Genomic DNA, 23,653 nt, shown 5'->3' on the forward strand with positions numbered 1-23,653 from the left:
TTCTGTGGTTTGAGCAATATGACTGCTTCTGCATAATATGTAAGATATGTCACAACCATTTACTTTGCATTGCCATTGCCATGATGCCATCAGCTGAATAGAATGAGGTGGTTGGTAACCAACCCCCAGAAATGTACACGCGAAAGTGCGCTATATGTAAAATCTATTCACGGGCGGGGTCGTGCTTTCTACTTGTGTGCTATTGACACTCTTCTCAATAGCTTTTCCCCAGTTTCAGCTGAGTCTCGAACAGCTCAATTCTGGTACAGCGCTATTTAATCTCTCCTACAGGGTCTACTTGCACACCCATCCTCCACCACAAATACCGAATCTCCTAAGCAGTCGAATTTGCCTCCTAGTAGCATTTCATCATGCCTCCCCCCAAAATTGCCTCTAACCAAGCGGAAGCCCGCAAAACAAAAACTGAGTGTGTCATCTTACCGCGTCGGAACAACAAACCACCACTACTGACCGTACCAAGCAAGCCACGCAAGCAAGTTGGATTCTCCGACCTACCTGGAGAAGTGCGGAACCAGATTTATGGCTATTACTTTCAGAAGCGTTCTCGTGTCGAGCTACACACGGTTCCAAAACGCACAACACGAAAGAACCCGCTCCCTCGCAAGTCCAATCAAACGTTCATCTTCGTGAGCCCGACGGCGGACTCAAGGAAAGTGGTCTATTCACCGAAGAAGCCATCAGCACAATCAACAGTACACATCACTCGTCCGCTCTTCAAAAGCTGTCACAAGATCAGAAGCCAGTATCACGATACAAAATGGTCCAGCTCAATCGGTGCGCTGTTCCTTGTCAGCCGTCAGCTCTACGAAGAGACTATACATTTCCACTACGTTAACACCACCTTCGTATTCGACACCAGCAAGCGTCTCCGGTCTTTTCTGACTCACGTCTCTACCGAGCGTCTCTCCGCCATCCGGAATATCGAGGTCAAGCACATATCCTACGGCGAGCCTCAACATCCCCGCGATTGCGTATACAAGAATAAACACGACGAGAAATGGGAGGTTCTCTGCGCTGACACTGCCCGGCTTATGCCCAGTCTGCGCTCCTTGGTCGTGTCCTGGCACGTTGTCGAATGCCCCATGCGCTTCGAGGTGACGGAAGAATGGCTCAAGCCGCTCTGGGCATTCAACGTGCTTAATAAGTCTACAACCCCGTCAGAACTTCGTCACCTGAAGCGAAGTCATGATATCGTCCAAGATACCAAAATTCTGCAGTCAGCCGTACGCGAATCACCGTTCAAGATGCGGGTGCGGTTTTCAACATTCGCAGATGCAGCGCATCGGTATCAGCTGAAGAAGTATCAGATTGACCCGCGGCTCACAGCGGCGTATGATGCTCTGAAAGGAAGGTTCGAACAGGCAATCGGATACGTGGTTGCTGGATGGACTATGAAGGACGCTATCTGGGTGTACAAGGAAGTGTATCGCCAGCGGCACATCATGTGGGTCGCAAACTTGAACTTGAATGAGCCATTGGCGATCTTCATAGAGGATTGAGGGTGTGCTTGGTTTTGCTGTGATTCTTACAAGAGGAGGTTTGTCTCGGTTGTTACACGGAAGTACACATCAACAAAGAGACACAATCGCAACGAGAAGTGATTTGAGTATAGGGATAGCGAAGCTCCACGATGAATCTGAAAGTTATAGTAGCTCCATACGATTGACCGAGAAGAGTCTTTTCGAAGCTTCGAATTAAATAGGCTTGCTATGATCTCTATTCATTTTCCATCGCGCGCCGATATGCTTCAACTACAGCAGTACAGAGTACACGCTCAAGTCTCCATCTTCTCCTCGTCTTCATCATCGTCACCCTCAATCGCCTTCTTAGCCAACTTCTCTGCCTCCTCCCTCAGATCTTTCGGCACCTCCTCAAATCTTCCCTTGGTCGGTCCAGCCAACGAGCTCACCCAGCACATTTCCAGCTCAAACTCTTTATCTTTGCTGTCCTCGTGCGCCACGTAGATGATTCTCGCCGCTTCCTTGATCCCCTGCTCCAGACTCAGCTCTCCTGCCGCTAGATCAAGCTTCTCCAGCTCGCTCTTCGCACTCTGCCGTCCCTTGCCCGTCGCCGCACCGTAGTATGCCCAATACATCCCGCTCGGCTCAATCATATACAGATATGGTCCACCCTTCTTCTTAATGTCCTGCTTGCCACCCGCACCTATACTTGGGCCTGAGCCAACTTGTCCGTCGACACCAACCTCTGCCTCACTGTCCCAGCCGGCAATGATGGACGTCACGCCGAATGGTCGTACAGACGAGAACAGTGTGTACGCTTGTGTGTATTGGCCCATGCGGTCAGCGAGCGCAGAGACCGGAATGGGCGCTTTGTACATTTGGCGCCAAGAGGCAGCTTCTTCCCGAGAGCGTGAGACAAAGTGGCGTGCATCGGGCAGAAGGCCAGAGGAGACCTGAGTGACGATGTGTTAGTGGTTGATGTTTCGTATCTCTTACAGGATGGGCAACGTACGACTCCCATGTTGCGGTCGATGGTCGATATCCGCTTGTTGGCGTTGGGCTTGAGCAACTTGCTGGTGACGAGCTTTTCGAGCGCAAGCACGACGCCATCCTTGCATCTTATACCGATTGCAGTGCCACCGTTCTCAACAGCCTTAACAGCGTATTCAACCTAGTGTACTGTGTAAGTATAGATGTTGGAGCTTCATGGAAGCTAGAGTGAGGGAGATTGTACTTGGAAGTTGCGGCCATCAGGCGAGAAAACGGAGTTTGTCAGGTCATAGCCCGTTCCTATGGACGTCTTTGGAAGGGTTTAGCCTCTGAGGAAAAGATCGTTAGGTTGGAAGTGTTACCATGTTGGCTGAGCAATGGAGGTGACGGAGGTAAGGCTTCTATTGTGGTTGACAGCCGAGATCGTCGGATAAAGAGTTGGGTGATCGAGATGGGACCTTCTACAGAGGTTGAGAAGTTCAAATTGGTATTGTTGAGTCGAGAGTGGTGGATTATCGCCTTGAGCGTCGATGTCGAGCTTGGAGCTGGATCTCTAGGCGTTGATGAATTCGCGTCGTCGGAGAGCTATCGCGTTAGACCGGTTTAGGAGGAGGTAGCTTTACTCACGTGATATCTCCAGGATCTTATCTAATCGGACACAGCTGTCCTACAAATGCATGGATGGTTCTGCATGGAACCGCCAGTCGTGCTTTGTCTGGTGTCTCGCAGAATGCAGAATATCATAAGTAACCTCGTGGCAGTGCGTAGATAATATACTGCTTCACTTAGTGAAGCATACAACCACCAATCTCATTTCTCCAGAATATACTGCGACTTTTCAAAAGCATTGCACGCGCTGCACGTCCTTCACCTTCGAATGCTCGTGCCAAACTCCACAATGTCTTGTCTGGATGGCCTCCACGCCGTGAGCTGGCGATACCCTCTTGCGTGCGTGATAGTGGACATCTATTGGCAAGCACTGAGTGCTAGTGGAGCAGCGTCTGTTTCACGTCCATTCACGTTGGGCCACGCTGGGCCACCCTGAGCCTCGCTGGGCTTTGGAAGGCTCCACCCCTTTTGGGCGTCGGCGTCTCATGACCGCATCAACTCTGACTGGTACATCATACCTCCTTGGCTTGGTACTTAACCTCTTGCACCCCCAACCGCACAACCTCAACACTCCGCGTCTTGCTTCCAATTTACGGTGTTGGAACTGTACGTCTGTGTTTGAAGGCTATCCTACCGGTTGCGACATCTTGTAAAGTCCCTCATCTGCCAGAAGCGGGGCAAATCACGCCGTCTTGCACACCGCTCGTATCTTATAGATCAGCGTCTACTTGCACCACGATTCGTGGCGCGGTGGAAAAATTCCTACCAAACACCAAACGATTGAATACTCACTCGATTAATCCATAGTTTCAGCCACCACGGGCGTCCACAGTCGTCTGTTCAGGATATATGCAGCCAGTTCTAACGCACTTCTGCATGTCTTGCAACTATCACACTCCAGTAGCCTACACAGCAGCAGTTTTCTCACAGCTCCAGACTTGCAATCACGTAAGCCTAGTTTCGCAACTTATGATAGTCACTAATTCTCATCTCAGTGCGGTGCCCAAGCCAGTGGCCTAGTGAATCCCCCAACCGCAACCACCATGCAAGACACAATGCAGCAGGATGAGCTAGCAAATCTCTTTTCACGAAATCTCAGCCTCCAGCACCAGGCTCATGAGCCTCAAGTAGAGCAGCAGGAGTCTAAACCCGTTTCTTCGCAGGCGGTTCCTCTTGAGCCCCAACCCATTACGTACATTTCCCAGCATTACACTCATTCCGCTCATGTTATTCCCAAGGCGCATTCCGAGCCTTCATCTATACATGTAGATAGCTCAGAGCTGGTAGCAATTCTCCTCAGGAATAGCATTGATCCTACTGCCCTGTCTCCTTCTCAAATCAATCTTTTCCAGAACGCGGACGACGGACAAAAGCTGCGGCTTTTAGAACTATGGCGTATATCCCCTCCAAGCTACAACAAGAGTCAAGAACTGGGAGTGCCAGCGGACACGACACTCCAGCAAGAAGAGCATTTGGCCAGGCAAAGATATGAGGATACTGAACTTGTTAAGCAAAGGAAAGCCAATGAACAATCGATGTGGTCTGAGAACGAACAAATGATGGAGGAGGACTCCGGAATAGGGATCTCACTGGCTGGTCTTGCCGCACAAAATCTTGCAGGCTCAACCTCCGCTGACCAGGGATGCCGAAGCGCAGAACCGTACATGGAATCAGGTTATGAGTATCTCGCCAAACGAGATTATGACGAGGAATCTCGCTCTCTTCGAGAGTCGAACAGGTACAATCAAGCCGTGGATCCAGTCTACAACAAACCCACAGGTGACTGGCTTTGGGGCAAACCGGGAGTTCAGGATATGGAAAATCAATATGGTGCCTATACGGCCATGAGAGAGTATGAGATCCAGCAACAGCGAGGTACTTACGTCGGCATCCACGGAATGGACGAGGATATGATCATGTAAATATTGATAGTCCTACGCAAGTTTGTGGGATCAGTTGGTGCACATCAATTGTTGTTTGATTTTGTTGGCATGACTATACCCAAAGATCGAGTTTTACTTGTTGGAGATCGAACACTGGTTGTTGAGGCGGACGTCGAAGCGGCGATTTGGCATTCAGGATTATTCTGAACAGGACATTGTCGAGAGTATATTCTCATGAGGATAGCCTTCTGGATATTCTATTCCATGCATACCGCAATATTCTAAACGGTTCAATAACCTTTAAGCCTCGCGTGAATACTATCCTTTTCCATTACGCAATTTAGTTTTCTTTCCAGCAGCCGTGCATCGTAGATATCCATAGTCATTCAAGATGTTCCACCAAGCAGATCAGTACCAATGCTACGTCAAGACGGTATCTCATATTCACTGCAACCTTCGTCGGACATCCCGGCCGAACTGCCGTCGAGTCACAATCATCGTCATCCTCCTCGAGTGATCACGATGATCCACAACATATCACCTCATTTCCGATTTCTCGTCATATCAGGGCTCCTCCTACCATTGATCCTTCTGGTCATTCACCAACTTGATATATTTCCTCTGCAAACCTTCAAGTCCAAGAGAATGCCGCCTACATTAATACTGATTAGACATGCCCAGGCATTGCATAATGTCGCGCAGGGTAAGCTGTGACACTTCCAATAATCATGCGCAACTCATGCCGTAAGCTTGGTCATTCATGATCATCACTTATTGATGGTATCTCAGATTGGTCTCTCCACGATCCGCCGCTATCGGAGCTAGGTGTGCAGCAATGCGAAGCGTTGAAAACGAGTTTACAAGGACTGCCCCTTGCGAAGGATATCGAGCTTGTTGTTGTTAGTCCGATGAGAAGGACACTACAAACGATGAAGTTGGGCTTGGGATGGAAAATTGATGAGGGTGTGCCGGTCTTGCCGGATGCAAAGTGGCAGGGTGAGTGTTTTTCTTAGTTCTTTCGTTAGTGGTCATCTGCGTCTGCTTGTCTCAATACTATGCTATCCAGACCGTTTTTCGAAAGTAGCTGGGGGCTTGGTTGAGGACCTCCAAGCTCTAAGAATGGTCGTAATGTCACGGGGCACGTCGTGGATTTTGGGCTTGAAGCCACGCGTCTACCTTTAATGGTACAGCTTTCGTTCAAACTCCACATACACTAATATGCCTCTAGAAAACTCCGACAAGCCCTGCGACACAGGCTCCCCCATCGCCACCATACAATCCGAATACCCCGAGTACAACTACACCTCTGTCGACCCCATCTACCCCGAGAAGGTAAACCCACCAGACAACCTCTACGTCTTCACTCGAGCCGGCGTTCTCGCACGCGGCCAAGCTGCTCTTGCTGCTCTATACTCGCGCCCTGAAAAGGTCATCGCCGTAGTATCGCACTCCGCTTTCCTTCGCACCTCAGTATCGCAGTCGCACTACATGAATGCCGACTATCGGATCTTTGAGTATACGCTGGACAGTGGGAAGAATGGTGAGTTCAAGCTGAAGCAGTGGGTGGAGACGGAGGAGAAAGGGGGTGCGCTGGGCTTGAGCCGGAAGGGGCTCCAGGAGATTAAGCCGACTGATTTTCCGAATAAGGCAAAGGGGGAGGATGTTCCTCAGTTGCCGAATGACTAGGTGCAAGGGCCGAACCTGAACTTGGCATTGAGCAATATAGGGGCTCGATGCGCTGAATGAGAGATAGACTTGCGGTTACGCGTGTTACATAGAAGTCGATCATGGAGGACCGAGTTTATGATTCTACAGTCACAAAAGTACAATACGCAGCTATTATCTCCTCGTGCATGTAACTATGGGTAGTACACGCCGGTAGTCATGCGAGTCGTCATCATAAAGTTGGTGACGTAGTTTCTGATAGCGTTCTGGTATTGGCAGCAACTTTGTGCGACACAGTAGTCGATGACTTAGACGTAGGTCAAAGTGATAAATATACGTGTAGTCGGATGTCTGCGCACGCACTGCCAAAACCGTCATGTCGACAGTACGGTTCCAGAGTAAGCACTGTCTGAGCGAAATAGGCGCAAGGACTGAAGATGTTGCTATATCCGTCGGGCTCGAATCAGCTTTTGCTATTGATACTGGCTCTACATTGCTTGTCTCACACACACGCCCCGATCAAGAGAATCCTTTCAGTCTCTATACGTCATATTATTTGACGATCTTAGATATAGACATAATTGATGTATAAGTATGGAGTTTGAGTAGCTATGTTAAGTTCAGGAGAGTCTATCAGGAATAGAAAAGTATACCTGAGAGCACATATCTAAATCTATCAAGGGACAACTGGGCGATCCAAAGCGACGGAAAAGCAGTCAAAGCATGAGCCTGAAGATGATAACAAGAAATACATAGCTACAGGAAAATCTTTGCCAGTGAATTCTTTCGGTCTGGAAAGTGGCTCAAGGTGTTGCGTAGATACGTCAAAGCTTACTATGTGACGTTAGACACTGACAAGAGTATTGCTACTTATCAGGGACAGACATACAGTTCCATTCGATGTAATATACATGGCTATGGTGATAGCCAGTGACCGAGTGAGTGATTTTGAATACGAACTCAACATAGGTGCGGTAGCTCCAAAAAATACCAAACGAGCAAATGGCCTAGCCTGGTCAGATCCATCACAATGACTAAGGTGTGTGGACATTGATGTGCGTGCCCCCGAGCTTTGCTACACTAATCCCTCCTGGAAGCATTCCATACTTACCCAGTAGGATCACAAACCGCATGAACGGGAGTTAGGACGATGAAGTTAATCGCAGATATCATCGGATATACAAGTTGGTAAAGTTCATCCGCGGTCCCTAGTTGGCAGAAGACGTCTAAAGCATGCCTCAAGGCACGTCTCAACTCTCAACTCATTGAATGTGCTGAGAACATACGGAGATGTCACGGATGGCGAAATCAGAAGACCTTGTCACAAGATAATACTCCTCATCCAGACACGAACGATGACGGTAGTATCAATGATGAAGATAGCGCAGGCTTCATTGCAGTAAATGCGGCTTCGGAGGCTCTAAGCAATAAGACGATGAGGGCAGCTTGAAGAGGGACTAGATGAAACCGAGCGAAGCTCCTGATAGGCACAAGCTACAGGAGGCAGGATTCTACTTTCTCGGATTGAAGGGAGCTATCTCGCAACAAGAGAGAATGCAAATTTGAAGCAGGTAAAGAGCGATATGATATTTGACTGCTAGAAACAGTGTGATGCTTGCATATAGTGACGTAGTGAGACGATGCACAATGGTTGACCTGATACGTTGCAGGCTGGCGCCCCACATCCTCGGTGAATAGTGGCATTGACAAGCATTTCAATAGGTTTATTATAGACTGTTCTCAAGGGTTTTCACTGTACAGGCATTGTTGCATCGCATACAATGTGCGGGTAACTTTATGAAACACTCAATGAGTATGAACTGTCAGAGTTCGCGGCTGGAAAGATATTCGTAACAGCAGAGAGCAATTTAGTACCGTCCATGAAAATTTTATGGTCCCTGACTTTGCTCTAGCAGCTGACAGGCTTGAGATGTTCTGATGATTTTCAGTTATTACATATAGTTCTATAGCCATTTCCGCTAATTTTCCTGTATGAGATATGTTTCCAGTTGCCAGGGCGAGATGACACGTGAGTAAATAAGACTCAAGAAGCCAATGTAAATGGGAACAATGGAAAGTTGAAACTCTATTGACGAAATGATGGCCGATTCAGCTGCCCGTAGGATGTCAATGACGTGTGTTCCGCCTGAGCAATGACCTTTGTTGCATGTACATAGTACAGGACTGCCTGCCCACAATCACGATTCCCAGCAACTCTGCACAAGTTATTCGTGAGAGATACCTCTGACATCTGCCCAGATATTATTACCAACACTTTATCAATCTTCACAATATCAAGTCCTTTCTTACCGTAATCATTGTCACCATATTTGGGAACATGTCGTACTGCGAACCTGACTTTGTCCCGGATCCTATGGACATTGACGACGACGATTTTGAAGTCAATGGTACACCTCTGCAGGATTCTGTCGAAGGCTCCGCAGAAGAGCACAGGGTGGCCTATGATAGCCCCAAGAGTCCCCTTGTCGACTTATGGACTCCGTTTGATATCTTTGCTGAAGGTCAGCAACGCCGCGCGAAGGCAGACGAAGGGACCGAGTACAAATGCATACAAGAACACATCAATAGTCTGCAGGATTCGCCACTTCATTCGGGCACAAGTAGAAAGCCGAACATCTACAGACCCATGAGCCCATCCCGTCTGAAGACAGAATACAGCGATGACAGACACACCAACTGGTGGCGACCAAGACCAAAGGCTGTGGAAGCTCTACAGTGCTTCATAGGGGCCTACGAAAAAAGGATCGGACGAGACATAGTGTTCAAGATGTTCAAAGACCTCGACGATGCCCTGTTTGGTGGCTCTTTGTTGCACCGGGTACACATTTCGTGGTTCAGCAGTACTGGCGACTGTTGTAAGGTCGATGCGAGCAAGAATAATGATATCAGCATATATCTCAATGCGGCGAAAATAAGTGGAAGTTCCCCGGAGCTGTATGGAGCATACCTGCATGCCCTAGTACACGCTTTCATGAAATCGCAGACCATTCTTCCGGATTACTGTTGTTCTGGACCCAGCAGCAAGTACAGGTCGAAAGAACATGACGATATATTCTACAGCATTCTGGCAAAGGCGAGTAGGCGTCTGGACCATGTGTTCGAACTACTTGTACAGGACGCGGAGATGTGCGAACAGAAAGGCTTTCTTCCAAGTCAGACACAGCGTGAGAACATCAGGAGGCAGTCACAAATCAATCGGACCGACAAGAAGCAGCCTGGTGATAATGTCTTCGCAGAGAAAAAGAAGGGGATTGGCGCAGATCAGGAATCAAGGCAAGGTACACAGGATAATGGCGAGGACTTCTTTCACAAAAATACAGAGATACCACCACTGTTTGGAGAAAGTCGGCAAGCATATGATCGACAAAAACACAGCAGCTGTGCTGAACACACTCAGTTCCATGGCAATGCAAGAGGCTCCGCTCATGACAATGCGGATTATAAACAGTACTCGCAATTTGGAGGCAGGAGCAGAAAGGAACATAAGAAAGCTCCAGCCGAGACACAGTGGAGGAACTGGTTCAGACAAGATGAAAAGGAGGAGAGAAGAGGCACTTTCGGTGATGACAGGCCGTATGAGGGCAGTCGCTACCAACGGCGTCATTACGATTACGACAAGAGCGAGGAGTCCAGCCATTATGCACCACCACCACCACCACCACCTCCTCCTCCTCCTCCTCCTCCTCCTCCTCCTCCTCCTTACGGTCATTCACAAGCTGGTAAAAATTATGGCTCTAGTGGATTCCCGAAGTATGAGCGGTATCAGCACCACTACCGGTACGAGCAACAAGCAAAACCAGACCCTCCGCCTGCATGGCAGCCACCACTACTTCCTCCCCCTCCACCCTCGAGTAATATATTCAATCCCTACACTGTACTTGGCATTCATAGGACAGCGAGTATAGAAGAGATCGGGAAAGTTTATAAAAAGCTGGCGTTGGCGAATCATCCGGACAAAGCACATGATAAGAAAGAGGAGGCAACGGAGAGGATGAAGGAAATTAATATGGCAAGAGAGATACTTGTTAATCCTAAGCGCCGAAAGGATTATGACACAAAGGGAAAATTTTGAACAGCCGCAGTATATGTAGAGGAAGCAATGTAGCAGTCACAGACGGACGGGACCAACCAACCATGGTGGATATGGTAGACTATCAGGAGACTCACAAGTGTAGACAAGGAGAATATGTCGCGGCACTTATTTTCATTCAGGTTTGAAGATCGTCTTTTGAGGAGGCAAAATTAATGACCTGAACCGTAAAAGTTTACGTCACAGAGAAATGAATGGTTGGCAGTTGACCTTCGCTTAGGCTTTGTACGCCGATGAGGGTCTGTCTGTCGGAGGTCAGTATGTATAATAGTAGTTAATTTTCAGGTTATGCAGAGACCGTCCCGAAAGAACAGAGACGCCACAATTTTGTGAGTTAGTGCTCCAGCCCTCGCTCGACCACGGGAATAGCGTGAAACTGTGGAGATGCCTTCTTTATCCCCGAAAATCGACGCTAGCACCAAGGCTGGCCAATGGAAGCTCCGCTTCTTCGAAGTTGTCATCTGCTCGACGATTGGCCAGCCAGATCGCCCTCGGCAGACGGGCAAGAGTGTCTGCATCACCACTCTCTCTGCCACATCTGACCGTTTTGACCTCAAAACGCCTTTTCAACCTTTACCCCCTCTCCCTCTCCACTCCACCATACACAATGGCAACCTCACGAGCTCTATCACGGCTTGCCCTCAGGCGCGCAGGTACGTGCGCACCCGCAAGGTCACTATACTCGCCAATGCTAACAGCCGCATAGCAGCACCCACCTCGGTATTCACACGCACCTTCGCCACGGTCTCTCCCAGCCGCCCTGTCGTCCCCGAATCACAAACCTCGACCGCAAAAGAACCTTCGCCCGAAAAAGATGCTAGAATCAAGACCTTTCACATTTATCGCTGGAATCCTGATGAGCCGACCAGCAAGCCAAAGATGCAATCCTACACACTGGATCTCAACAAGACCGGACCCATGATGCTCGACGCCCTGATCCGCATCAAAAACGAACTTGATCCTACCCTCACCTTCCGCCGTTCGTGCCGCGAGGGTATCTGTGGTAGCTGCGCCATGAACATTGACGGCGTGAATACACTGGCATGTTTGTGTCGTATTCCCACCGAGACAACCCAGGAATCACGCGTCTACCCACTGCCACACATGTATGTGGTCAAGGATCTAGTGCCAGATTTGACGAACTTTTACAAGCAATACCGCTCAATCAAGCCGTACCTGCAGCGCGACACCCCGCCGCCAGATGTATGTCTCCTAAATAGCCAGCCTCCCTCTGGTGTCTCCTCTAGTAGTCATCCAAATGTACTAATACTTACCAGGGCCGTGAGAACCGTCAATCCAAAGCCGAACGCCGCAAGCTTGACGGTCTTTATGAATGCATTCTCTGCGCCTGCTGCAGCACATCATGCCCGTCGTATTGGTGGAATCAAGAAGAATACCTCGGTCCCGCCGTTCTCCTACAGTCATACCGGTGGATTGCTGATAGCCGTGACGAGAAGACGCAGGAGCGACAGGATGCGTTGAACAACAGTATGAGCCTGTACCGCTGTCACACAATCTTGAACTGCTCGCGCGTGTGTCCAAAGGGGCTGAATCCGGGTTTGGCGATCGCGGAGATCAAGAAGAGTATGGCGTTCACTTGAGCATCGCATGGACGATTAAAAGGCGTAGGGTTGTAGAAAGATTGCATGAGTATATGGGTCAGAGAGATTTTCTTATGTATATTTTGTGCTCGGAGTCGAGCATGCGACACTGCTTGATTGTGCAAGTGGCGTTTTAACTAGGCATGTAAAGCATAGCAACATTCAGCATTCAACAATCCATAATTGTGCCAATATTGTTCAGGTGATCTCACCGTTTGTCTAGTTATCCCAATTCGATAATGCTCGTACGAATCGCTGTCTGCTTACACTTCCAGCACCTTCACTTTCGTCATGCACAACACAGACCTATCTCGGACTTGCTATTCTCCAGACATGCAATGACAAGTATTGCCACGTTCGTGCTCAGGACTCCCCCGGCTGGGAGGCGGTAATGGAGCGACGTCAGGCATGTCCTCGTCGGGTGCGACGACCGACATCTCTGCCAGGGCTGCTTCGGCCTCGAGGGCATCCATCATGACGGCATCGATCGAGTATCTTTCCGTACTGATGACCCTTCTCAACCTCGTCTCCACACTTTGAAGCCTCCTCTCGTTCACAGTTGCAGGCGTCCTCACAGTGAAATCTCTACTCTCGCTCATATCGATATCTGTCGACGCCTTCGTGTTTGCATCATCAAGTATGTCGTCCAAGTCATCGTTTTCCTCTATCCACGGTCGAATCACGAATTCTCTGACTAGTACATCACCAGTATTAATCGGGTGTGCCATCGCACTGTCTTTCCGGTCGTCCTTATTCCGTCCAATAGATCGACAGACGACACGTCCGTTGCGCTCATAGAGCACGCAATTTGCCTTCAGTCCGTGGTTGCCTTGACCTTCAACTCGTAGTATGCTCGCGATCGGATACAGGCTGCCTACCCAGAGCTGCTTCTCGCGGAAATTCTCGTCCTGCCAAATTCTGCCAGGGATTAGCTGCCGTGTCTCGCCCATCACGTACTCAGCGACAGATTTGTAGCGCGCTAGCGGTCGTTGTGAGCAGATGGAACCGTCATCATTGTAGAGCTTCTTAAAGCGAGCACCAATCGTAGTGTCCATATTGTCCCAGATCTTGAGAAGCATAGTGTTGAGCATCCAGCCGTCATAGTTTTTAACTTCGAACGCGAGTTTGGCACCGCCAATCTTCATCAGGAACTCGAAGGGTTTGCGAATGTTGAGATCGAAATGCCATGGAGCAAGGTGATCTGTCGATCCAGGACTTTCAGGGAAACGGAGAGCTTGATTTTTACAATTATACTTGTCTGGAAAGGTATAGTGCAACGGTGCTGGGGTGAAGTTACAGTGTCGATATAGACTCGGGGCTTCTTGGCAATTAAGATTAAGCAACTGTACTCCGGCATGTGCCAAAGGATGCTGCCTAGTACCACTGGTTTGAGCAATTATACGGAGCAGTAATAAGGACGACATACGCGCCTCGTGAGGAGTTGGTACACCAACCATTTCCTTTGGGGACGTGGTGTCACGTATCCACCCGTCTAGCTTTAGGCCACAGGTATCCGCATGATGCAGGTCAGTGGTTGCCGCCCAACAATCTTTACAGCAGAAAGGTACGTCCATACAACTGTCGCAGACGCTGAATCCCTCTGATGGTTCGACTGTAAGCCTTTGAACTGTGCGTTGTGTTGGTGCTTCAAATGATCCTTCAGCTATCGTTGTGAACGAATCATCTTGGTCATCTTGGTAAGCCTCGTCGTCCTCGGAGACTTCGGTGACTCCTACAACCACGGGAGGAGCGGTTGGCTCGGGAGACATAGAAGGCCCTGGTGACCTCGAGGTGGGATCTCGCTTATCATTGACGCAAAGGGCGTCTCTGTAAGCTTTTTCAAGCAGCTCTCGCGATGCTGTCAGACTAGCGAAACAGCCTTCACATGTGGGATCGTTCCCATATAGAATCGTGCTGACAGACCCGACCATCCATGTAGATCGCTCGCAGAATATTTGCTCCTCCTCTTCCGTGAGATTGTCTTCGGCACAGAGATGGAGGTTGAGCACCTGTAAGCTTTCACCACGAATGCTGACATTCTTATTGCCATTGAGCGCAGATTTGTTCAATTTCTTAAGCGTTTCATTGAATTTTCCAGTAGTTTCGATATAGTTGTAAGTGTCCCAAGGATATAAACACCGGGGTATCCTCGTGTACTTCATTTCCATGAGTTCGTTTATCAACGGAGTAGACGTGTTTCGTTGCAAGTTCAGCCCTGCGGACGCCTCCTCTTTCTGTTGTTTGGCAAGACTTGAGAAAATCTCAGACTCTAAGCTGAATAATTGTTCACGCTCATCAGATGAGCAAGTAGCCTCGTCATGAGCATCCACCATTACGTCGAGCGCAGACTTAGCTGCACCACCACCAAGCTGGTACAGCGACAGTGCTAACAAGTACCGGGCTTTCATTTTGAGACCGTAGCAGAAATTGGAATAGTTCTGTACTAGAATGTCCACGTCGTCTGGAAAATCGACCTCCGAGAGAAAGATTCTGATGCTTCCGAGTTTCGTGTTCAGCCATGGGAGTTCCCCTCGAGCGATATAGCATGTTGGGGGCAAGGTCCAAGGCTCTTCTCTAACATCTGCAGCTATGTTCATGTATTTGAGAAAGTGCTCAATCTGATCTCTCCACAAGTTCTCCTGCTCGTCAATCATGCCAATGTTGGCAGCGTGCATGGCTCTGCATTACTATGTCAGTACGACACTCTAATGTAAGACTTGCGGACTACCTGTATGCATCCATTGCGGCCAACTCCGGATAGTCAAGCAGGAGATGGGCAAGGGCCCTACCGATGAAAGCGCAAGCATGACCTGGTGACGTTCTCGTTAAGACTTCTTCTGTGTAAAGCCCTTCTGCTTCGACGTAATGAGCTTTGACGAGGTACCCATTTGCCTTGTCGATCTTTTGGGCAGCTCGTTTGAGTGCCCTGGACGAGTGACGATCATCGCCTGCGAGCGACATATTTACAACTCACTTGAAATAATGCAGAGGCTGAATGCGATACTCATACGGGGGATATCAGGAGAGGGAGCCTCGAATGAGTGGAAAAAGGAAAATGAGCTGCTATCGAGTTGGAAGACAATGGAAGGTGTTTCAAGGTCGGCGACCTGGCGAAGCTGCCGGGCATTGTTTACATGAACAAGGAAGGAACACACACAGCGCTCACACTGGTAGAAGTGAATTCCCCTGTCTCGCTAATCATAGCAGGTATTCACTTCAGCGCTTACAGTGTTTGTGCTCACTCATAACGGCTTCTTCTACGTTCAGATCGCTATGCTCAGTCGAAAGTGAAAAGGATTGTACGACAGTGTTTGGGAGACGGCATGATGATCACGTCTCGCACAATCTTGGTGTTGTGCCTATTGGCAGTCTCTATTCTCTGAGATCATCCGTGGGCTCAGCCCTGTGGTCGATCTACCTAATATACGTTGTGCACAGATTGAGAGGCGTGAACAACGCGTCTTCGGAGACATTGACCAACGCTCAGGTGTTGACAGTGAAATCGGGAGACTTGGATCTGGACATGCCTTAAGAATAGAAACGATGCTTGGCCATCAGTAGGTTCGTGCGTGAAATTGACGTTCAAAGAAATGTGGTATTGTTTTGTAGTAAGCTCTCTCTAGGAGGTGAAAACAAGCAAATTGATTAATGGGCCCCGGTAATAAGTTCCCACTGTTACTGTGCCACCCGTCAGCCACCCGTCAACGCCACAGGAGACACAAAGCTTAAGGCTAGAGCTGCAAAGTAATTAGTGACTGTGCACGAGCTTCTTGGCTTCACAAGCTCATCATCTGATGTGATGCGCTGCGATGCGATGCCCGCGACTAATATACATAGTACAATATTAAGCCTTTCCAAGCATGGCTTGTTGGCGATCTCTGCTCCGTGCTCCTCAGCAGAACAACCATCCCATCCACCCCCGGACCATGGTTCTCCGCCTCTATTGTGCTTCGGACTGCTCGCACATTCATTGCGCGCCCAGCACCAGCAGTCTCTCCTCTGGTACCGGGTGCTGTAGCTCTTTAGCCCGACCCAGAGTCTGGTAGCTCTATTAATTTATTACCTGGTGTTAGACTTTCAATCCTGCGATTAATTGTCCTCTTCGAGAACACCCTCAGACTTCGGCTTCTTCTAATCTTCAGCAGACTTCCTTTGAGACAACCTTGGAAGAACGTGATAGTCTGTAAGTACGAATATAACATGTCTCATTTGCGACCATGGCAGACCTGACTCGCATTCCACAGACAATCTACCAATCAGCCACTTCGCTCGCATCAACGTCCAAACATTCAGAATAAGCATCATGGCCGCTGTCAATTTTGCCCTCCTCGCCCGCTCCGACGAAGCAAGAGCTGCCGTCGAGAAGCTTGCCCGCCGTAAGAATTGGGCAGCTCGCGAACCAGGCGTCATTGTCGTCTTCATTATCATCTCCCTAATCGTATTCCTCCTCGTTGGTCTACATGCCTCAAAGCAGTACAAGGCCCACAAATTGAAGAAGGAAAACGAGAAGGCGATGGCTTTAGTGCTCCCGCCTGTCCGGGAGGCCCAGTGATACACACTCTGCTTGGCCACTGGTCTTGAACGTTTTACTGTATGATGGGATGGGACCTTGAATTTGTACATGGGAGATACCCTCTTACTGTTGGGATACAGTTCTGTTAAACGTAGAGTGCTGTTCTGACAGGGCACTTGATACCGTCCCATGCGCCGGGTCGCACCTTGTACCCCTCGCTGAAGCTAATATAAATAATTTTCTTCGAGACCTGCATGGGTGTCTATTGCAATCGTGTGATCACAGCACTCATGTGGCAATTTACATGAATTCTTTGATCTTCACATTCCATCAGTGTGGTTGAATGTAGTGAATGTTATCCCACTCTACTTCTGATATGACGCGACGCCATAAACTGTGGGGATTATGGGAGAAACACAAGCGGCAGCGGGCGGGTAGGTTCAGCGGAGTGGATTGGAGTCAGTGCTCCCAGTGTTGAAAATACGTCAGGCAGGTAAACTTAATTTGCTCTGCTGAGTATAGTTACAGCACAGGTGTATATGGCTGAGAAAGCATAAACACTTCTTCGACTAACGCTCAGCATTATTCACCTTCTCATCTAAGTAGCTTTGTCCTGAGAATTGTCCAATCACGTGATGGCGCGTTTACGCGTCTACGCGTTCGCGCCACATATCTATGCTTTCCACTATATTTCTGTACTGCAGTTGTCGTTGCTCCGCTAAAGCCACAGCCTCAACCCCAGGCCTCAACAAATGGCACCCCAAAGCTCTCCTCTGCCCTCGACGCAAGCGAAGAAGCAAGCTTCCATCTCAAGCTTCTTCACACCTAAGTCATCAGCGCCGAAATCCTCACCACCTGCCCCGGAAGCTACCACCAGTGGCGGACACAAACCAGTAAGTAAAGAGCATGGAGACTCTGTGCGCTCAACATCGGGCACAAAGCGATCTCGTGAGGATGGAGAAGAGCATTCACCACTAGCCCGACCTCAATCGAAGAAGAAGCGTCCTTTGATGGCATCTGCTAGCATTGATGACAGCTTTGAGGCGGGGACTCTCCCCATGACCAATGGATGCACTGCTTCCAGCTCTGCAACACAAAAGAATGCGAATGGGTTGAAAGTCTCGGGGCGAACGTCCAAATACCTCTTCTCGAGCTCACCTCTGCACGATGAGAACGAAAGCGACCAGGATACAGAGGAGAAGAAGCAAGAGAAGGACCGCCTACACCAGCGCTTTGTCAGGAAGCTGGGTAGGCCAGAGGCTATGGCAGAGATCAGACGACGCAATCATACCGGCACTGAAGACCCCGCCGCTGCTGAGGAGGGCGAGGAAGAGGAGGGCGAGGAAGAAACCCCAGCACTGAAAGGCAGAGGAAGGAGATTAGCTGCAACAAAGAAGCCCAAGACACTTACACCTATGGAGAAACAAGTGGTGGAACTCAAAAAGAGCAATATGGATACACTTTTGGTCGTAGAGGTTGGTTACAAATTCAGGTTTTTCGGTGAAGATGCTAGAATAGCAGCGAAAGAACTGAGCATCGTATGTATACCTGGCAAGTTTCGATTCGACGATCATCCATCAGAAGCACATCTCGAAAAGTTTGCGTCTGCAAGTATCCCCGTTCACAGACTGCACGTCCATGTCAAGCGACTGGTTGCAGCCGGACACAAGGTCGGCGTAGTCAGGCAATTGGAAACGGCTGCATTGAAGGCAGTCGGTGATAACCGCAACACGCCGTTTGTCAGGAAACTTACCAATCTGTACACAAAAGGCACGTACATCGATGATGTGGAGGGCCTGGAGGGATCTTTGAACACACCTAGCGACCAGGCCCCTGCCACGGGATATCTGCTCTGCATGACAGAAACGAACGCAAAAGGTTGGGGTGATGATGAGAAGGTTCATGTTGGCATAGTTGCTGTGCAGCCTGCGACTGGCGATATTATATACGATGACTTCGAGGATGGCTTCATGCGGAGTGAGATCGAGACGCGCCTTTTGCATATCGCCCCTTGCGAATTTCTCATTGTTGGAGAAATGTCGAAAACGACGGAGAAGCTAGTCAGTCATCTGTCGGGAAGTAAGACAAACGTGTTTGGCGATCAGGCCCGCGTAGAGAGAGTTGCAAAGAACAAGACTATGGCTGCGGAAGCCTTCAGTCATATCTCCAATTTCTATGCGGATAGAGTGAAGACGGAAGCAGGTTACTCTGCGAACACAGAAACTGCCACACATGTCCTCGATCAAGCACACCAGCTATCTGAGCTCGTATCAATATGCTTGTCAGCTATGATCAAGCACATGTCTGAGTATGGTCTCGAACATGTGTTTGACCTGACTAAATACTTCCAGCCATTCAGTGCACGATCACATATGCTGCTGAATGGAAACACACTTACGAGTCTGGAGATCTATCAGAATCAAACTGATCATACTGAGAAGGGCAGTTTGTTCTGGTGTATCAATCGCACGAAAACAAGGTTCGGTCACCGATTGCTTCGCAAATGGGTAGGCAGGCCTTTACTCGACAAGCTGCAGCTTGAAGACCGCATAGCTGCAGTGGAAGAACTCAAGAAAGGAGAACACACTATCCCTGTTGATAAGCTGAACCATGTACTAGGTGGTATCAAGGGAGACCTTGAGAAATCTTTACTTCGAATATACTACCAAAAGTGCACGCGCCCAGAACTCCTGAACGTACTGCAATCCTTACAGGCTATAGGCAATCACTACGCTGGCGTGAAAGGCCCTGAGTCCGCTGGATTCAGGTCTTCAGTCTTGAATGAAGCCATCACTGCTCTTCCCAAAATTTCTGAAGATGTGGTCGGCTATCTGGAAAGAATAAATCCTCAAGCCGCCAAAGTCGACGACAAATATAACTTCTTCCGTGACGAGTACGACACCGAAGACATCGTTGCTCACCGCTTAGGAATTGCGACCATAGAAAGCGAACTCGACCACCATCGCGCCGAAGCTGCTGAGAAGATCAAGAAGAAACGTGTCGACTACACCACCGTCGCTGGCATCGAATATCTCATCGAAATCGACAACAAAGAATTAAAGAATGTTCCAGCATCCTGGCAGAAGATTAGCGGCACAAAAGCCAAATCGCGATTTCACACTCCCACAGTCATCGCAAAAATTCGTGAACGCGACCAACACAAAGAATCGCTCGCCGCCGCCTGCGACACCGCTTTCAAGACCCTCCTCACCGACATCAGTACTAGATACCAATCTCTACGCGACTGCATACAGGCCCTCGCCCACCTCGACTGTCTCCTCAGCCTGGCCACCGTCGCCTCGCAACCTGGCTACACGAAACCTACCTTTACCACCTCCCAAACAATCGCGGTTCAAGGCGCTCGCCACCCCATGGTCGAACACCTCCTCCTCGACGCCTACGTTCCCAATGATATCCACCTCTCGCATGACCCCAACACCGCCCCCCGCGCCCTTCTTCTCACCGGCCCAAACATGGGCGGCAAGAGTTCATACGTACGCTCTGTCGCCCTCACAATCATACTCGCCCAACTCGGCTCCTACGTACCTGCGTCCTCAGCATCTCTACCCCTCCTGGATGCCGTCTTCACCCGCATGGGCGCACATGACAACATGCTCGCTGGCGAAAGCACATTCATGGTCGAGCTCTCCGAAACCGCAGATATCCTCAAGACTGCCACCCCGCGCAGCCTGGTCCTCCTGGACGAATTGGGCCGCGGCACGAGCACGCATGACGGCGTTGCCATTGCCAGCGCCGTACTGGAGTATGTCGTCCGCGAGATAGGCTGCTACACTTTGTTTGTCACACATTACCAGACTCTGGCCCATACTACAAAACGCTTCCCCGCTGGCGAGCTGCGCAATGTGCATATGCGCTTTCGCGAAAATGAAGGCGTAGAGGAGTCGGAAGGTGAGGTGACATTCTTGTATGAAGTCGGCGAGGGCGTCGCGCATCGCAGTTATGGGCTTAATGTAGCGAGACTGGCGAGGGTGCCGGGAAGTGTGTTGGAGGTTGCGAGGGAGAAGAGTGGCGAGCTTGAGGGCAGGATGAGAGGAGTCCTAGTGGGCAATGTTGTGAACCTTGTAGCAAGGGTGATGGAGGAGGGCGATGAGGATGCGGTGGACATGCTAGTAAGGGGTATAGAGGAGCTGTAGAGATGGAGCATACCGGCCAATGGGCAACATCGCCATGTCACACGTTTATGTATCGGATGATGCAAGCCGCAAGGCCTTAATATACATCATTGCATGAATACACTATCGACATCCCGTGCGAGTGATACTTTTATCGTACAAGCCCCCAGTTGCATCACTCAGTAGAAGCCAGCGGTGGGAATAACATCCCTGCCTCGCCCTCAGGTATGTCAGGCGACTCCCCATAAGTCCGATCGCAACCGAATTCACAATGTGCCAACGTCCTCTTCTCCTCGCTCACACCCAGCATGTCCAACAACTGCCTGGCCTTGCCGGGCATGAACGGCTGCAGTAAGATGCCCAAGACCCTGATCGACTCGACAGCATGGAATATGGTAATGTCAAGCGGCTTATTGAGCCCCTTAGCATTCTCCTCGTTCGATTTCTTCTTGACCAGCATCCATGGCTCGGTCTGTTGGATGAAGGCATTTGCATGCAGCGGCAACTCAATAATGGCCTGAAGTGCCTGATTGACGTCGTTGTTTGCCATCATCTGCGAAGCAATATCGCGAGCTTTCTTTATGTGTGCACGCATATCAACATACTCACGATTCTGGCTGTGTTTTTCCGTCGTCTCCATGACGGCGCGGCGGATGCTCCACTTGCCCTTCAGCAGGCGAGAGACTAAGTTGCCGATTCGATTGCGGAGAATAGTCTGGTATGTGTCGTATATTGCATAGTTGCTGTAGCTGCTATCTTTAGTAACATTACCGTGAAGAGCAAGGAAACAGCGCAGATTATCCACACCGAACCGGTCGAGTGCGAAAAAGGGGTTGATCACGTTGCCAGTTGATTTGGACATGCGTTCTTTGCCGAGAAGCCAGTAGCCATGAGTCAGAAATTGTTTGGGAAGGGGAATGTCAAGGGCCATCAGGAATGCGGGCCAGTAAATACAATGAAAGCTGATTATGATCAGTGGCTGTGGTTGCAAGGTGTATGCATTCCCTGACATACCGCATGATATCTTTGCCGATGATCTGACAATGGGCTGGCCAGCCACCTATACTCTCCTGTCCCGGGGTCCATGGGAACCCTGCAGCAGTGATATAATTTATGAGAGCGTCTAACCAGACATATATGGTTTGACTTGAGTCGGTAGGCACAGGTATCCCCCATGTTAATCGTGCACAGGGCCGCGAAACGGACAAATCTTCAGTGTCCGTGCCAGCTTCCACGCCACGAACGATATCCTGCATTCGCACGTCTGGCAGGATCCAGCGCGGATTATCTTTGTACCATTCCAACAACCTTTCTCGAAAAGCTGAGAGTCGGAATCGGTAATTGATCTCTGAAACCCATTGAACCTCTTTACCTGTCTCTTTACTGACATTCTTCGTTTTCCCAGTTGCTGTGTCTAGCACACTATGCACTTGAGAAGTAGGATAGAAGGTCTCATCACTAACGGCATACCAGCCTTCATGCTTCGACTCATATAAGTAGCCCCGATCCGCCAGCATGGACCAAGCATACTGCACAGCTTCTATGTGATCCTTGTCGGTAGTCCGTATAAACCGATCGTATTCAACATTACATTCGCTTGCTAGATTCTGCGGGTCTTAGACAGACGGTCACTATAAGCAGAGTGTTTGGGTGTACCTTGAACAATTGGGCACCGTCGTCGCAGAACGATTTACTTTTGATGCCGGCAAGGGCAGCTGCTTGTTGAATCTAGATTGTTGACAATGGTCAGGCCGATTGAAAATACAGTCTAATACTGCCATACCTTCATGCCATGCTCATCAGTCCCAGTACACAATATAGCTCTCTTTCCGCATAAAGTGTGCCATCTCTTCATTATGTCTCCCAGTATCATGGTGTACATATGCCCAATATGAGGCGCTTTCCTTCCATAAGCTTGGGATAGGCCTTGCGGAGTCGAGAGATATCATTCGCACCTGCATTGACATAGAATATAGGCGTAGTGATGTATACTGGCCGGTCATCTGAAGCTGTTGAAGCTGTGCTTGAGTAGTAGTGCCACTGCCGCAAGTCCGTGCGCAAGGAACATGATGGCAAGAAACTCGTTCGTGATACTATGCGAGAGACGGTACGCAACAGTGGCGGAGGTAGAAGTCGTGGTGCCATTGCATGAAGCAGATCCCCCGACACGATGAATTCAAGTCGCATGTCCAGAGCTACCAGATATGATGGTCCGAGCTTACAATGGGTAGTCACGTGCAAGGTCCCATATGTAAATCTTCCGACCAACACTCCATCTCTATGTTCTGTATCCGTTCTTTTGGCCAGTCCAACACTCATCTGGCATGACTAGCGAACGTAAAACATACCGATCGAGTGCTCCGAGACGAGGCAGACAACGTCAAACATCTAGCTCTTTGGCTCGTGCCGCTTTCTCCTGCCTTAAACATCGCTTTCTCCTGCCTTAAACATCGAGCCATGCAGAATGGGATGAATCTGGAACAAGATTCTCCACGGAACACGACGGCCCAGTTGAGTGGTGAGATGCGTGCAGGACGTCGTATCTTCATCTGCGGAGATAAGGCATCCAAGTCTGGGGTCCCCTGAGTCGAGACGCCTCATCTGTCTCTATTCAAACCCATTTTTGTCTTCTATTCAAACCCCCTTTTAGGCAGTCCCTCACCCAGT

General features: G+C 49.5%; 9 protein-coding genes across 9 annotated transcripts; 6 read left to right on the forward strand and 3 right to left on the reverse strand.

The window, feature by feature from the left end:
• Positions 1-183: 183 nt before the first annotated feature.
• On the forward strand, positions 184-1,802 carry EJ05DRAFT_337533 (uncharacterized protein). The gene has a single exon (XM_033740897.1). The coding sequence runs from the start codon at positions 372-374 to the stop codon at positions 1,518-1,520; it is 1,149 nt and encodes a 382-aa protein (XP_033601676.1). The 5' UTR covers positions 184-371; the 3' UTR covers positions 1,521-1,802.
• EJ05DRAFT_510068 (N-terminal nucleophile aminohydrolase) lies at positions 1,537-4,190 on the reverse strand. The gene is made up of 5 exons (XM_033748151.1): positions 3,715-4,190; positions 2,834-3,056; positions 2,716-2,771; positions 2,494-2,652; positions 1,537-2,434 (listed from the first exon to the last, which is right to left on the reverse strand). Exons 1-5 carry the CDS (start codon positions 3,724-3,726, stop codon positions 1,796-1,798), a joined length of 1,089 nt encoding a protein of 362 aa, XP_033601677.1. The 5' UTR covers positions 3,727-4,190; the 3' UTR covers positions 1,537-1,795.
• Positions 3,607-5,253, forward strand: EJ05DRAFT_475446 (uncharacterized protein). Its single transcript, XM_033743800.1, has 2 exons — positions 3,607-4,028; positions 4,076-5,253. The coding sequence occupies exons 1-2, from the start codon at positions 3,957-3,959 to the stop codon at positions 5,000-5,002; spliced, it is 999 nt and encodes a 332-aa protein (XP_033601678.1). The 5' UTR covers positions 3,607-3,956; the 3' UTR covers positions 5,003-5,253.
• A 289-nt stretch (positions 5,254-5,542) lies between these two features.
• Positions 5,543-6,970, forward strand: EJ05DRAFT_475447 (uncharacterized protein). Its single transcript, XM_033743801.1, has 2 exons — positions 5,543-5,959; positions 6,192-6,970. The coding sequence occupies exons 1-2, from the start codon at positions 5,893-5,895 to the stop codon at positions 6,647-6,649; spliced, it is 525 nt and encodes a 174-aa protein (XP_033601679.1). The 5' UTR covers positions 5,543-5,892; the 3' UTR covers positions 6,650-6,970.
• Positions 6,971-8,966: 1,996 nt separating this feature from the next.
• Positions 8,967-11,018, forward strand: EJ05DRAFT_510071 (DnaJ-domain-containing protein; the record flags this gene model as incomplete). The annotated part of the gene is made up of 1 exon (XM_033748152.1): positions 8,967-11,018. One exon carries the CDS (start codon positions 8,967-8,969, stop codon positions 10,719-10,721), a length of 1,755 nt encoding a protein of 584 aa, XP_033601680.1. The 3' UTR covers positions 10,722-11,018.
• A 328-nt stretch (positions 11,019-11,346) lies between these two features.
• On the forward strand, positions 11,347-12,536 carry EJ05DRAFT_531453 (mitochondrial succinate dehydrogenase subunit B; the record flags this gene model as incomplete). The annotated part of the gene is made up of 3 exons (XM_033749028.1): positions 11,347-11,392; positions 11,446-11,942; positions 12,017-12,536. The coding sequence occupies 3 exons, from the start codon at positions 11,347-11,349 to the stop codon at positions 12,338-12,340; spliced, it is 867 nt and encodes a 288-aa protein (XP_033601681.1). The 3' UTR covers positions 12,341-12,536.
• A 124-nt stretch (positions 12,537-12,660) lies between these two features.
• On the reverse strand, positions 12,661-15,301 carry EJ05DRAFT_499650 (uncharacterized protein; the record flags this gene model as incomplete). The annotated part of the gene is made up of 2 exons (XM_033746877.1): positions 12,661-15,019; positions 15,069-15,301. The coding sequence occupies 2 exons, from the start codon at positions 15,299-15,301 to the stop codon at positions 12,661-12,663; spliced, it is 2,592 nt and encodes an 863-aa protein (XP_033601682.1).
• Positions 15,302-17,556: 2,255 nt separating this feature from the next.
• EJ05DRAFT_475451 (DNA mismatch repair protein MSH3) lies at positions 17,557-21,066 on the forward strand. The gene has a single exon (XM_033743802.1). It carries the CDS (start codon positions 17,606-17,608, stop codon positions 21,005-21,007), a length of 3,402 nt encoding a protein of 1,133 aa, XP_033601683.1. The 5' UTR covers positions 17,557-17,605; the 3' UTR covers positions 21,008-21,066.
• Positions 21,067-21,161: 95 nt separating this feature from the next.
• Positions 21,162-23,374, reverse strand: EJ05DRAFT_492624 (methionine-tRNA synthetase; the record flags this gene model as incomplete). The annotated part of the gene is made up of 6 exons (XM_033746045.1): positions 21,162-21,948; positions 22,001-22,593; positions 22,643-22,714; positions 22,770-22,885; positions 22,942-23,004; positions 23,335-23,374. The coding sequence occupies 6 exons, from the start codon at positions 23,372-23,374 to the stop codon at positions 21,162-21,164; spliced, it is 1,671 nt and encodes a 556-aa protein (XP_033601684.1).
• Between the last annotated feature and the right edge of the window lie 279 nt (positions 23,375-23,653).

This window comes from Pseudovirgaria hyperparasitica, assembly GCF_010093815.1.
Source record: "Pseudovirgaria hyperparasitica strain CBS 121739 unplaced genomic scaffold EJ05scaffold_6, whole genome shotgun sequence".
NCBI classification, from domain to species: Eukaryota; Fungi; Ascomycota; class Dothideomycetes; order Acrospermales; family Acrospermaceae; genus Pseudovirgaria; species Pseudovirgaria hyperparasitica.

Coding starts and splice junctions, on each gene's coding strand:
- EJ05DRAFT_337533 (XM_033740897.1), top strand. CDS start 372: ATGCCTCCCCCCAAAATTGCCTCTAACCAAGCGGAAGCCCGCAAAACA.
- EJ05DRAFT_510068 (XM_033748151.1), bottom strand. Junction 2,653..2,715: donor CTGATGGCCGCAACTTCCAA/GTACAATCTCCC, acceptor ACAGTACACTAG/GTTGAATACGCTGTTAAGGC. Junction 2,435..2,493: donor TCGACCGCAACATGGGAGTC/GTACGTTGCCCA, acceptor ATCGTCACTCAG/GTCTCCTCTGGCCTTCTGCC.
- EJ05DRAFT_475446 (XM_033743800.1), top strand. CDS start 3,957: ATGTCTTGCAACTATCACACTCCAGTAGCCTACACAGCAGCAGTTTTC. Junction 4,029..4,075: donor AGCTCCAGACTTGCAATCAC/GTAAGCCTAGTT, acceptor TTCTCATCTCAG/TGCGGTGCCCAAGCCAGTGG.
- EJ05DRAFT_475447 (XM_033743801.1), top strand. CDS start 5,893: ATGAAGTTGGGCTTGGGATGGAAAATTGATGAGGGTGTGCCGGTCTTG. Junction 5,960..6,191: donor GCCGGATGCAAAGTGGCAGG/GTGAGTGTTTTT, acceptor ATATGCCTCTAG/AAAACTCCGACAAGCCCTGC.
- EJ05DRAFT_475451 (XM_033743802.1), top strand. CDS start 17,606: ATGGCACCCCAAAGCTCTCCTCTGCCCTCGACGCAAGCGAAGAAGCAA.